This window comes from Orcinus orca, chromosome 14 (assembly GCF_937001465.1).
Source record: "Orcinus orca chromosome 14, mOrcOrc1.1, whole genome shotgun sequence".
NCBI lineage: Eukaryota > Metazoa > Chordata > Mammalia > Artiodactyla > Delphinidae > Orcinus > Orcinus orca.
In genome coordinates, this window is record NC_064572.1 from 9,071,169 (window position 1) to 9,084,592 (window position 13,424).

At 37.1% G+C, this 13,424-nt stretch overlaps 1 protein-coding gene across 7 annotated transcripts in view; it reads left to right on the top strand.

Annotated features, from left to right (window-relative positions):
- Positions 1-13,424, top strand: part of TSNAX (translin associated factor X) — a 56,119-nt gene that overhangs the window by 24,109 nt on the left and 18,586 nt on the right. For 4 of the 7 annotated variants that reach the window (XR_007471227.1, XM_049696801.1, XM_049696804.1 and 1 more), the window contains exon 5: positions 2,916-3,043. Coding sequence is in view for 5 of the 7 variants with exons in the window: in XM_049696801.1 (XP_049552758.1) it covers positions 2,916-3,043 (128 nt within the window). In the remaining 2 variants the exon portion in view is untranslated. Of the gene's footprint in view, positions 1-2,915; positions 3,044-6,021; positions 6,187-7,108; positions 9,032-13,424 lie in introns of those variants that run through there. The other 3 variants (XM_004281577.4, XM_049696802.1, XR_004477907.2) reach the window with 2 other exon arrangements.

The following is a 13,424-nucleotide window of genomic DNA, read 5'->3' on the forward strand; positions in this document are numbered from 1 at the left end:
AATTTAACTGAAGGCGAGGAGAGAGTTGGGGCAGTAGGTGTGAGGAAGGTAGGGCCAGTGGATGGAAGAGATCTGAGAGTGTCGATGCTGATAGCGTCCAGTAGGGGACATCAGGTGGAAAACCTCATATGTGGAAGGGAGAATCCACGTTAAGGTTCCTGCTGGGATTGTATCTTGATTCTGAGGCTAGGCTTGCTGGCTGGCCTCAAAGGATGGAACACCTCGTCCATGGTAATAGGGGTGAAGGGGATACGATACCATTATGTATTTTCCTAAGTCCCTGTTGTATTCATCAGTGTCCTGCGTAGTAATTTGAACAGAGAAAGTTTAATATAACGAATTAACTGTGTAGGGGACTGCCTTATAAGAGGAAACATGAACTCTGAAGAGTACAGGAGTATCAGACAGGAGGCATCCACTACCCCAGGGCAGAGGCAGAAACACATCTCGAGGAGTCCCCCGCTCCCTCCCCCCCTGAAGTCGTGGGCCATTGGATGGCTGAGATGTCGTGCTGATGCATCACTGGGAAGCTGTCCGTGGGGAGGTGCTGGGCCGGGAGACTCCTTGCCCAGGGAGGTGGCTCCCTGGGAGATGCTCTCTGGGTCACAAAGGGAATCTGCCCCCAAAGAGGGGCCTCGTGCTGCTGCCCACCTGGAGCTGCAGGTTCCCCACGCTTAGAAGGCTGCCAAAGACGGGCACACCAGAACCCGGAAGAGAGCTTTCCCTCCTTTGCTGTCCTTCCAGGGCCCTCTACCAGCAAAGCTCACTAATGTGCCAGCTGGCAAAAGAGAAGCGTGTTAGGGTCCACCTCCATTATCTGCACTGATGGAGCTGAGGGACAGTACGTTGACGAGTGGCACTTCTGTTATTGACCTTTCAGGTTTTTTCAGTTTTTGTTGTTGTAGTGATTGTGATGATGAATATCCTTGTCCATAAATCTTTCTGCATATCTTCGTCTTTAGCTCTCATTCTTAAGAGCCAGTCACGTTAGAGCATATTTAGAGATGTGATGAGTGGTTCTTAAGTGTTGCTGTTTGCTTTTGTATGCCTGAAGTATTTCTGGAAGGAAATGAGAAATACAGATTGTCGTTAGGGAAGGGAACTGGGTTTTATGAACCTATTCATAAAACTAAAATGTTACAGAAATTTAATTGTAAATGTTAAGGGGTGTTATCTGTTTTGTTAAACTCAACTTTATTGTTTCATTTCTCAGCATGTTAGGTTTATTAAGCAAAGTGTCCTATCATGTCTTACTCTGTCAGCAGGAGACACTTATTTTCTAACCTTACTTTAGCATCATTTGCTGCTCAAAATGAGTCAGGGTATTTTCATTTAGTTGTTTCCTCTTATTGCTATAAAAACCAGGTCATGCATTTCCTTTTGTGTCTTTGACCCTAGTGTGGCATTTGTGACAATACCACAGTGGCCAGCCTTCTCAACACTGTTGCTGCCAGGCCTGACTTTTAGTGTCAGCTTCTGGGAGGCTCTGTGAGTGCAGGACTCTGTCAGGAGAAGTGTTAGAGAGAGAACTTGAATACTGATGACCCTACCAAGTTCTGAGTTTTCTTTCTGAATTTGTTCCCCTCTTCCTGTTTTTACAATAATGCCTTTAAAAAGAAGACTGAGTTTCTTAACCTGACAGTAATGATAATCATTTTAAGAAATACTTTTTCCCTGTATGTATTACCTTATAGATTAAGACATAATAAAGTAATGCTGAAAATTGTGACGATAAAATTTGGTTGTTTTAAAACACTTGAAAAAGTATTTATAGTACTATTTTCAACCTTTACTGAGCTTTTTTTTTTTTTTTTCTGTATGCGGGCCTCTCACTGTTGTGGCCTCTCCCGTTGCGGGGCACAGGCTCCGGACACGCGGGCTCAGCAGCCGTGGCTCATGGGCCCAGCCGCTCCGCAGCATGCGGGATCCTCCCGGACAGGGGCACGAACCTGTGTCCCCTGCATCAGTAGGCGGACTCTCAACCACTGTGCCACCAGGGAAGCCCACCAAGATGTATTTTTAATTCAGTGAGGACTCTGTAGAATTTACATCTGGTACATCTGGTATTACTCATTAGCTTTTTTTTTTTTAAACGTAAACTACTGAAGCAGAAAGGATTGATTTTGAAGTATGAGGAAAACAGTATTCTGAATTTTGACACTTTAGTCTGCATTATTTACTGTGTTTTTTTACCTATTAAAATTTTAGGAAAGAGCCAAATGATCTTTAATTTTGTCTCATTTGATTGAATCATTGTCTATTTTGCTGCTGAAGGGAGCAAAAAATAATCTGTGTAGTTTCTTTTAAAGCCTATCAGAATTTTTGTAATAGCCCTTTCTTAAATTCTTCAAAAAATATTTCTCTGGGGCTTCCCTGGTGGCGCAGTGGTTGAGGGTCCGCCTGCCGATGCAGGGGATGCGGGTTCGTGCCCCGGTCCGGGAAGATCCCACATGCCGCAGAGCGGCTGGGCCCGTGAGCCATGGCCGCTGGGCCTGCGCGTCCGGAACCTGTGCTCCGCAGCGGGAGAGGCCACAGCAGTGAGAGGCCCGCGTACCGCAAAAAAAAAAAAAAAAAAAAAATTTCTCTGAAAATCTTTGCCATTTCTCTGTCGGAAAGAGTAGATTTTTAAGACAAATGGGCTCATGAAGCACGAAGAAGAAATTGAACACCTTTGTACTTGAGCTGTCTAAAGTTCAGCCACAGAAGTGTTTGCGTGTTCAGTGTAGTCCCCACCATCTATTCCCAGGTGGTCCCTTGTGTTCTTTCTAAGACCTGAATCTAGGGCTGATATTCATAGGAGGCACCCATTAAGCTTTTGTTGAGCTAGGTGATGATTAGTTTGAAGTTCTTTATTATGACTTCCTTATTATTAATTCAGTGGTTGTTCCTTAGTAATTTCTTGGTTGGTTTTTCAGGACTGCAGGAATATGTGGAGGCTGTCTCTTTTCAACACTTCATCAAAACACGATCACTTATCAGTATGGATGAAATTAATAAACAATTGATTTTTTCAACAGAAGACAATGGGAAAGAAAATAAGACTGTAAGAATTTAAAATCATATTTCACATTTATTACATAATTTATGTAACAGTATAATGATTGTAGGCGGTTTATTGGCTTATGATGCTAAGAATATTGAGATGGGAAGGTTCTTTCTACAGTGTGATTTCATAGATTCCCAACTAGGGAAATGGTCTTTTTAAATATTTTAGTTAGTGGCTCAAACAACCGTGGGTATGTTGGGGGAAAACATTACTCTTTACATAAAGCATTATTGAGTAATTACGTTAAGTCCACCTTTGGTTTTATGGTGTATTTTACTATGTGCCCTTTATAAGCACTGTCTCATTTAATCCTTTTTTTAACCTATGCGGTAAGAATTATTACCCTCATTTTTCAAAAAAGGCCTTTAGGGAGTTTAAGTAACTTACCAAAACCTAGTTAGCTAGTAAGCATGACAGGTAACTTTGAAACCAGGTGTCTCGCATCCAGAGTCATGAGTGTCCTTGTCCACGCTGCCGGTGTTTCTCACCATGTGCCCCAGGGACCCCTGTGCCAGGTGTCTGCCTCAAAGGAGTGTTTTAAAGGATTTGATTTAAAGGTTTTAAATTAGGTAGTATACAGCACATGCCACATAAGTGCTCAGTAGTTAGTTGTCATTATCAATGTCAATATCAAGTTGTTATTACATAGTGAGAGATGTTAATTACTGAGTTCATAATGCTTTTATCTGAAATATTACATAGCTTCTCTAAATTAAGAAAAGAGAAACTTTGGCAGTTCAGCTTTTAAATAAATACTATTTTTTCCCCTGGGTTTCAAGATACAGTATTCAGGCCATGAGGTAAAATTTTGACTATTTGGTAACCTCCTGAGATACCAGTACACATAAAGATACAATTAAACAGTTTTTTTCCTTTCTTTATTTTTCATCAGTTTTTCTTTCATTATTATTTTTTTAAAAATCACTCAAAGAGTTAGGATAGGCAGGCAGAAAGTGGAAGAAGCTATGGAAATCATCTTTTCTTGAATGTTAATAAAACATTAATTTTGAAAAGTGAGATATAATTTGGCATGACAGATATAACTTACTTCAAGGAAACCATGTATTGTCTCAATTTTAAAAATCATGTGAAGTTTATTAAGGAGGAAATTCATCTTGAGAAGTAAAATTCCTTCATACCTTTTATTTATTTAGTAAAGATTGAATTACGGAAAGAAGTAAGGTAAGCCTGTTTGACCCTGCTTCCTTTTTTTTTTTTTTTTTTTTTTTTTTTGGTGGTATGCGGACCTTTCACTGTTGTGGCCTCTCCGGATGTGCAGGCCCAGCGGCCATGGCTCATGGGCCCAGCCACTCCGCGGCATGTGGGATCTTCCCGGACCGGGGCACGAACCCATGTCCCCTGCATTGGCAGGCAGACCCTCAACCTCTGCTCCACCAGGGAATCTCGACCCTGCTTCTTAAATATATCAGGCAAATTACCATGCCTCCCTTTCAAAGTTCTCTCTAGTTCAGAATGGAAATATAAAGGCAAAAGGTAGAGAAGCTGAGAGTTAAAACACTATTCTGAGGATTTAGGTAGTAAATTATTGTAAGATTAAGGTGTCATAATATTCATATACATATAGTTCTCAAAATGTGAAGACCACATTCATAAATAATTTTTCCCTTTAGTGCTAAAGTTTGTTCTTGGTGCTGAAAATTCTGGAAATTCAGTAGGGGAAGGTATTTTGCTCTGACATGCCTATTGAGAGTAGTGTCAAAACCATTTAATTTTTTTTAAACTTTTTATTATGAAAAATTTCAAATACACAAAAAAGTGGAGAGAATAGTAGCACATGAACATCCATATACCCACTACCTGGATTCAGTAATGAACATTTTGCCATATTTGCTTCATCTAAATGTTTTTTGCTAAACTGCTTTAAGTTATGGATGTCACGATGTTTTACCCCTAAATACTTCAGGTCCATCTTGAAAAACTGCTTTTTAAGTAATTTTCTTTTCCCTAGTTTCTAATATGTATTATCGGTAAAGCAGAATTTATTTCCTTGACAATTAGTTGAAATTTGTTCGTTTTTTAACACACTTTTTTCTTCAAAATCAACTTCTTAGTTTATAATCAGGGAACTCCTACTGTCTAATGAGAGAAACAAAGAACATTAATGTTTTCTTAAGCAAAAGTTACTTTTATAAATGACTTTATGAAAATGCCCGCCACCTCCCCCCCTCCTCTACCCTCACCACCCACAGTCTGTCCTTTCCAAAAAGATGCCAGTTCTCTTAACAGTTAATAGAAACAACACATAGCAGGTCAGGATAATTGGGAATTATGTCAGGATAATTGGGAAGCTGACTTTGTATACTTACCCAGTTCTACCATTAACTAGTTATATTACCTACAGTGTTTCTTGGACCTCATTCTTATACTCTACATTGAGAAGGTTGGAACAGATGGTCTCTGAAGAGTCCAGCAGTGCTAGGATTTATGTATTGGATACAGAGCAACCAGAGTCATCTTAATAAAACCTAAATTTGACTCTGTCATTTCCTTGCTTAATTCTCAACGACTCTGTTACCTATAGGTAAAGTTCTCATTTCTTAATGTGACTTTGTCCCCTCGCTCTATCTTTCTAGACTCATCCTGTACCACTTCTTACTTTAAATTTTACTCCAAAGAAATACCTCACTAGTTCCTCAAATATACAGCTCGATTCTCACCTGCACGCCTTTGCAGTTCCCTCTGCCTAAAATGTCCTCCAATATAATTATACCCCACCTAGCTAAGTCTCATACAGACTTTTAATAACAATTTAGACATTGCCTCTTTTAGACAGAATCCAGTAGAGAGAGAAATTGATGTGGAGAGAGGAAACTGACATAGTGATGGTAATGGTGATACCAGCTAACATTTATTGAGTATTTACTTTGTGTTGGGCATTATGCCAAGAACTTGGTAAATGTTATCTCATCCTTAAAATAAACCTCTGAGGTAGGTACTGTTATCCCATTTTACAGATGAGGAAACTGAGGTTTAGAGAGATGAAATAACTTGCCCAAGGGCATACACCTTATGAAGCAAGGTCCTGGAAGAGGTGGGAGGAGATGGGTCAAGGTCATTTGGAAGAGTTAACCTCAAACAAGAGGAGGGACAACTCATCATCTGAGACTGGAGGATAGAAGGTAAAGATGGATGTGGACATAAATAAGTTTTTTTGTTTTTTTTTTAGGGATAAGGTAATTGAGAGAGCTTGTGCCAGGTGGTCTGGCAGATAACGAGGCCAGTGAAAGTAGGCAAGGTTGTTTACTGAGAGTGAAGAGGTTTGGGATTGAGTAAGGGCTGAGGAGGAGAGTGGTGAAGGTTTGGAGTAGTGTTTGAAGAGACTGGAGACAACCATCTAAGAAATAAGCAAAAGGACTGGTGAGTAATTTGTAGTGGTACAAACGCTATACAGTTGTGAGTGTTATCATTTTTTAGCCCAGTGGTACTCAGCCACTTGAATAAAGCACTATCAAGAGTAGATTTTTATTACTGATTTAGGGTTGTGTTTTTGCTGGGCAGGTGCAGTAGAAAAATAGGAGCCTAAAGGAACTGAGGCGGGTGTAGCGAGAGAGTAATAAATCCTGATGGCTAGTGCCGAGGGGGACAGGAGAGAGGCCAGAAAGGGACTAAGTGATTGAGGAAAACATGACTGGATCCTAAACCTGGAGGGCTTTATGATTTGTCGTTTAAGTAAGTCAGTCATTGTGTTGCAGTAAAGTCAGTAGGCCTTGTTTAAGAATGTTTTGATTTTATCTTGTATGTCAAGTGAAATTGGAAATGGTTGATTTTATAATGATACAATATTAGATGTCAAAAATATCTTGAAGTCATAAGTTCAACTCCCTACTGAGGGCATGAATTCGTCTTGTAATGTCTCAAATGGTCCTTTAACAAAACGGATCATTTTATTTAGAGAAGATTAGTATGATTGACCTGCTGTTGATTTTGTTCCTTATATGAGATACATGCATAGTCACTCTTTTACACAGTGTATTTTCTTTGTGTGTGTGTGTTCTTTTTTTTTGTTTTTATTTTTTTTGTTTTTTTTTTGTTTTTTACCAGCCCTCTTCTGATGCACAGGATAAGCAATGCGGTACCTGGAGACTGAAAATCACGCCTGTTGATTACCTTCTGGGAGTGGCTGATTTAACTGGAGAGTTGATGCGAATGTGTATTAACAGTGTCGGGAATGGGGACATTGACACCCCCTTTGAAGTGAGCCAGTTTTTACGTCAGGTTTATGATGGGTTTTCATTCATTGGCAATACTGGACCTTATGAGGTTTCTAAGAAGCTGTATACCTTGAAACAAAGTCTGGCCAAAGTGGAGAATGCTTGTTATGCCTTGAAAGTCAGAGGTTCAGAAATTCCAAAACACATGCTGGCAGATGTCTTTTCAGTTAAAACAGAAATGATTGATCAAGAAGAGGGCATTTCTTAGAGTAACATTACTCAGTTTTCTTTCTCTTAAGAACTCCTGAGAGAGACCAATTTGTAAGACTGTTATTTAGTATATCATTTGACTTTATTGTGGCTTTAGAAATGTTTTCAGTTGTACTTGTTTTAAATTGTATACAGGCTGTACATAAAATTACCGAAACAAATCATTTCTTATATCTTACTCGTGAAAATTTGCATACAGATGTTTGCTTGTATGCCTGTTTGACTTTTTGCTGGCTAAACCTCATCATTTATCTTTGTAAATGTGAACATGCTTCAGAGTGCACTTTCTGCCGTACCTGTTTTAATTTAGTGTGTGTGAATTTTGGAGCGGTAATATTTAGTGAAAGACAGTTATAGTTTAAGTTGGTGATTTTTAAAAAATATATATATTTAGTTATACATCTGGACTTGAGCTTCCTGTTTAAATTTCTTGATAATATTGTGCCAAGCCTCCAAAATAGGCTTAATTCATAGACCAAGAGTTTAAAATCACATTACCAGTATACTTCATGAGGTATTGTAGTGAGAATTCTGTTATATTCTGGCTAATTTTAGGTCATTTTGAATGCATATGAAACAGCCTTCCAGAAAAATTGACAGGTACCCAGATGTTAGTTTCTACATTTAATTTTTGTCCTTTATCACAGAAAGTCTGATAGAGAATTGGCACTAACATTGTAATATTTTCACTGATGTTTGAGTTGAATTATATACTTGCACATACAACTGAAAAGGTAGTGATTATTTAGCAGTTTTTGTTGTTGTTATTATATTTAATTAGGCATGTTTGGAGGCTTTCCTATTCTAACATCTGTCAGAAATTACATCTAAATAATTATAATGAAGTTTTGAAAATTCTGAAATATTAAGTTAATCCAAATCTTTATAGTTGTCCAGTTGTGTTAATGCATAGTATGAAAAGTTGCCAAAGAAGATTTATCACGTACAATTCAGCAATAAGACAGTTGTCAACACAGTTGGGAATAGCAAGTAGTATCACTAGTAGTAGAAGTAGTCTCACTATTAATATTTAGAATTGGAATTTGCCTACTGAAATTAGTTATTTTAGGAATATTAGGAATTAGTTATATTAGGAATTTGCCTACTGAAAATAGTTATACCATTCACTGTGGTGTGAAACTGACTTGAGCATGGCACTGTTGGCTGACAACTAGACATTTCCATTTGGTTTTGTGAGTTTTGAGAATCTGGATACTGGATTTTATTTTTGGAAAGATTAGCAGCTCTGTTTGCAAGGGCTTATTCTTGGAAAGGATAATTTTCCAAAAATGATCACCTAAAGGAAAATAAAATATATACATGCCTAATAGATTAGGTTTGTTTGTTTGTTTGTTTTGGTGGTAGTTTTTTCCGTTTCCCTACTCGAAGGTATACAGCTGAAATATAGTTTTATTACATATTTTTCTTTCCTCTGCCACTTGAAGTTAAATTTATAATGTTAAAAGTAAAGTAATAATGGATTGATGAATGTCTTACAGATGTTTAAAACTGAACTCTTTGAATAAAATATTAAAATACAAAAGTTAAGCTTATTTTTTGATCAGTTGAGAAATACTTAATCAAACTGTTACAAACTTTTTAGCCTAAACAGGAAACTTGATATAGACTCGCTTAATGTGGAGATTTATGATTTCTTAAAATGGGTCCAGAAGTAGGGAGAGTTCAGAAAAGACATCTTTTCACATCTCATTGACCTAGACTGGGTAACTTTCCAGTCCCTCAAAACCAGTTAGTGGAAAGGAGGATGAGATCACCTTGATAGATCAAAGTGCCCTTTATCTGAGAGAAGAGCAAACACAAGAAACCGAGTTAAGGTGTTGCCATCTTCGGGGAAGGGGAAATGGCCTTTAGGTCCGCAGTCAGCAGTATCTGCTACAGGTGGATTGGTGCCGGGCCTACTGATACATTTCTACATTGCATGTTATACTAATACAGTGGGTGTTAGACCAGGATGGTAGAGGATCTCTAAATGTATCCTGAATGTTTCAGTTTTAAAGTGGTTGCTCTCATATCATCACCTGTGGTGATGTTTTTCATCTTTATTATAAAAAGAAATTGGTTCTAGGTAACATGGCAAGTTCCTGAGAAATTGTAAAATAAAATTGGGTTATTTCCTTCATAAGTAATTGCTGCATTTATGAAATCATTGTTTTTTCCACCATACACATTGCAGAGCCCTAGGGCTTTTTTTGAAGGTGATCAAAGAAAGGTGTTATTTAAATGAGGGATTGGTGGAATGGATTTAAAAACTTAATACAAACTCTTTGCTGTCTGCAAAAGACTCACTTTAGATTCAGAGACACAAATGGATTAAAAGAATGGGAAAAGGCATTCCATGCAAACAGTAACCAAGAGAGCTAAACAAGTAGACATCAAGACCTTTTTTCTTTTGGCTAGAGACAGAGAACAACATGTAATGGTAAAAGGCCCAATCCATTGAGAATGCATAGCAATTACAAACATATGTATATTGATATATAAAACAGCAGAGCCCCAAAATACATGAAGCAAAATCTGAGATAACTGAAGGGAGAAATGGACGATTCAGTAGTAATAGTTGGATAATTTAATACCCGACTTCCTATAATGGATGGAAGAACAAGACAGATCAGTAAGGAAATAGAGGACTTGAACAACACTGTCAACCAATTAGACCTGACACCCGTATATAGAACACTCATCCCAACAAGAGAAGATATATTTTTCTCAAGTGTGTGTGGAACATTATCCACAAAATGTCAGGCCACAGAACAAGTCTCAATGCAATTAAAAAGATTGAAATTATACAAAGTATGTCCTCTGACCACAATGGAATGAAGTTAGAAATTAATACTAGAAGTAAATTGGGAAGATAAATGAAGCAACATACCCCTAAATAGTGGGTCAAAGATGAAATCACAGGGAAATTAGAAAATATTTTGAGAAGAATGAAAAAAACACAGTATACAACTTACGGTGTTCAGCAAAAGCAGTGCTCAGAGGGAACTTTATAGCTTTAAATCCCTGCATTTAAAAAGAATGATATCAAATCAATAACCTAAACTTGTCTTAAGAAACTAGAAAAAGAATAGCAAAGCAAACCACAAAGCAAGCAGAAGAAAGGAAATAAAGATTAGAGCAGATATAAATGAAACAGAGAATAGGAAAACAATAGAGAATACCAGACAGTGGAGAATATCAGTTGGTTCTTTGAAAAGATGAACAAGATTAAAGAAACCTTTGGCTAGACTGACCAAGGAAAAGATGATTCAGATTACTGAGATCAGGAGTTAAAGAGGAGACATTACCACTGACCTTACAGAAGCAGAAAGTTTATAAGGGAACACAATGAACAATTCTAAAGTTACATAACCTAGATAAATGGACAGATTCCTAGGAACGCACAAAACTGACTCAGGAGGACACGGAAAATCTAAATAGAACTATAGCAAAGAGGTAAGGTTACTAATAAAACTCCCAGTGAAGAAAAGCGCAGGACCAAATGGCTTCACTGTTAAGTTCTACCAAACATATAAAATTATCACCAGTCCTCAAGTTCTTTCCAAAAAAGTAGGGAATAATTTCTAACTCATTTTATGAGGCCAGTATCATTGTCATACCAAAGCCAGACAGAACTACAGACCAGTGTCCTTCATGAATATAGATGCAAAAATCCTCAACAATATACTAGGAAACCAAATTCAGTCACAAGTAAAAAATGATTGTACACCATGACCAACACCGTGGAATTGCATCTCAGGAATGCAAGGTTGGTTCAACATGAAAATCAAATGTAATACGCCATATTAATAGCACGAAGAGGAAAAAACCATGGTTTATCTCACTAGAAACAGAAAAGTCACTTGACAAAATCCAACACCCTTTCATGACATAAACACTCAAACTTACAGTAGAAGCGAAATTTCTCATCCTGGTAAAGGGTATTCGAAAAGCACACAACATTGTACTTAATGGTGAAAGAACGGAAAGCTTTCCCTCTAAGATCAGGAACAAGACGAGGATGTCCAACATTGTACTGGAGGTTCTAGCTAAGGCAATTAAGCAAGAAAAAGAAACAGAGGGCCTCCAGATTGGAAAGAAAGATGTAAAACTGTCTCTATGTGGAGATAACATGATCTTATGTATAGAAAACCTCTATAAAGAACCCTCAAAACCCCCCAAACTATTAGTAATAATTAATGAATTAAGCAAGGTCGCAGGATACAAGATCAATACATAGAAATCAGTTCTGTTTCTCTACACTAGCAATTAAAAATCAAAAGGCAATAATTGCATTTACAATAGCATTACAAAGAATGAAATATACAGAAATAAACTTACCCTAAGAAGTGCAAATTGTACACTGAAAGCTATAAAATGTTGCAGAAGAAAAAGGCATCCTGTGTTCGTGGAATCTATGGGTTTGGACATTCTATGGGTTTGGACAGGTCAATTGATTTTTGACAAAGGTGCCAAGACCGTTCAATGGGGAAAGAATAGTCTTGAACAAATGGTGCTGGGACAGCTGAGTGTCCACATGAAAAGAATGAAGTTAGATCCTTCAAATCATATACAAAAATTAATTTAAAATGGAGCGAATACAAATATGACCTAAAACTATAAAATCCTTAGAAACAGGTGTACATTTTCTTGACCATAGATTAGGCAGTGGTTTCTTAGGTATAACATCAAAAGCACAAGCATCCAAAGAAAAAAATAAATTGAAACTTCCATCAAAATGAAAAACTTTTGTGCATCAAAGGACACTATCAAGAAAGTGAAAAGGCAACCCACTGAATGGGAGAAAATATTTGCAGAGCATAATCCGATAATATAGTGATATAATGATAATAGATATATGTATCTAAAATATGAAAGGAACTCTTCTTAACAACTTAACAGTAAAGAGACAACCCAGTTTAACAGTAGGCAAAGGATTTGAGTAGACAGTTTTGTAAAAATGACACGCAAATGACCAATAAGCACACGAAAAGATGTTAAACTTGATTAGCCATTAGGGAAATCAAAATCATGAAGTACCACTCTACACCCACTATATATATAAATTTTATATCTATATCTTTTATATAATGAAAGAGAAAGAAGGAAAGGAAGGAAGGAAGAAGAGGGAAGAAGGGAGAGAAAAAGAAAAACAGAAGGAGAGGGAGACTTGTGCATGAATGTTTCCAACAGCATTATTTATGGTAGCCAAAAAGTGGAAACAACGCAAATGTCCATCAGCTGATGAATGGATAAACAAGGTGTGTTATACCCCTGCAATGAAATATTATTCGGCCATAAAAACTTAAGTGCTGTTACTTGCCTCATGGATGAGCCTAGAAAACTATGCTAAGTGAAAGAAACTAGATACAGAAGGCCGCATATTGTATTATGTATTGATATGAAATATTGGTGGCATTGGGGTGCTTGAGGGGTTTGGAGTGACTAACAATGTGGGGTTTTTGATGAGGTGATGGAAATGTTCTGGAATTAGTGGGACTGTGCAACCTTGTGAATATATTAAAACCCACTGAATTGTGCACTTTAAGATGGTGAACTTCATGTTATGTGAATTGTATCTCTATAATAGTATTTTAATGTTTTTTAAAAAGTGGATTTATTGTTTCCTTGAAAATTTGCTTGAAATTGCCTGGTATTTTGCTTATGGGAAGACTTCTTTTTTAATTATTCAGTTTCTTTAATTGTATAGGGCTATATAAGTTTTTCATCATTTCTTAATGGCAAGTTTTGATAAATTACATTTTTCACAGGATTAGTCCATTTTGTCTTCATTTTCAATTTTTTTTTGATACAGTGTTGTTAATATGTTATTATATTTATATCCTGGCTATATATGTATTCATAGTATATATTTGTGTTGTCTCTCTGTATAGATGTTTTTAGTCATTTTTGCCAAATGTGTCTCCATTATGTTA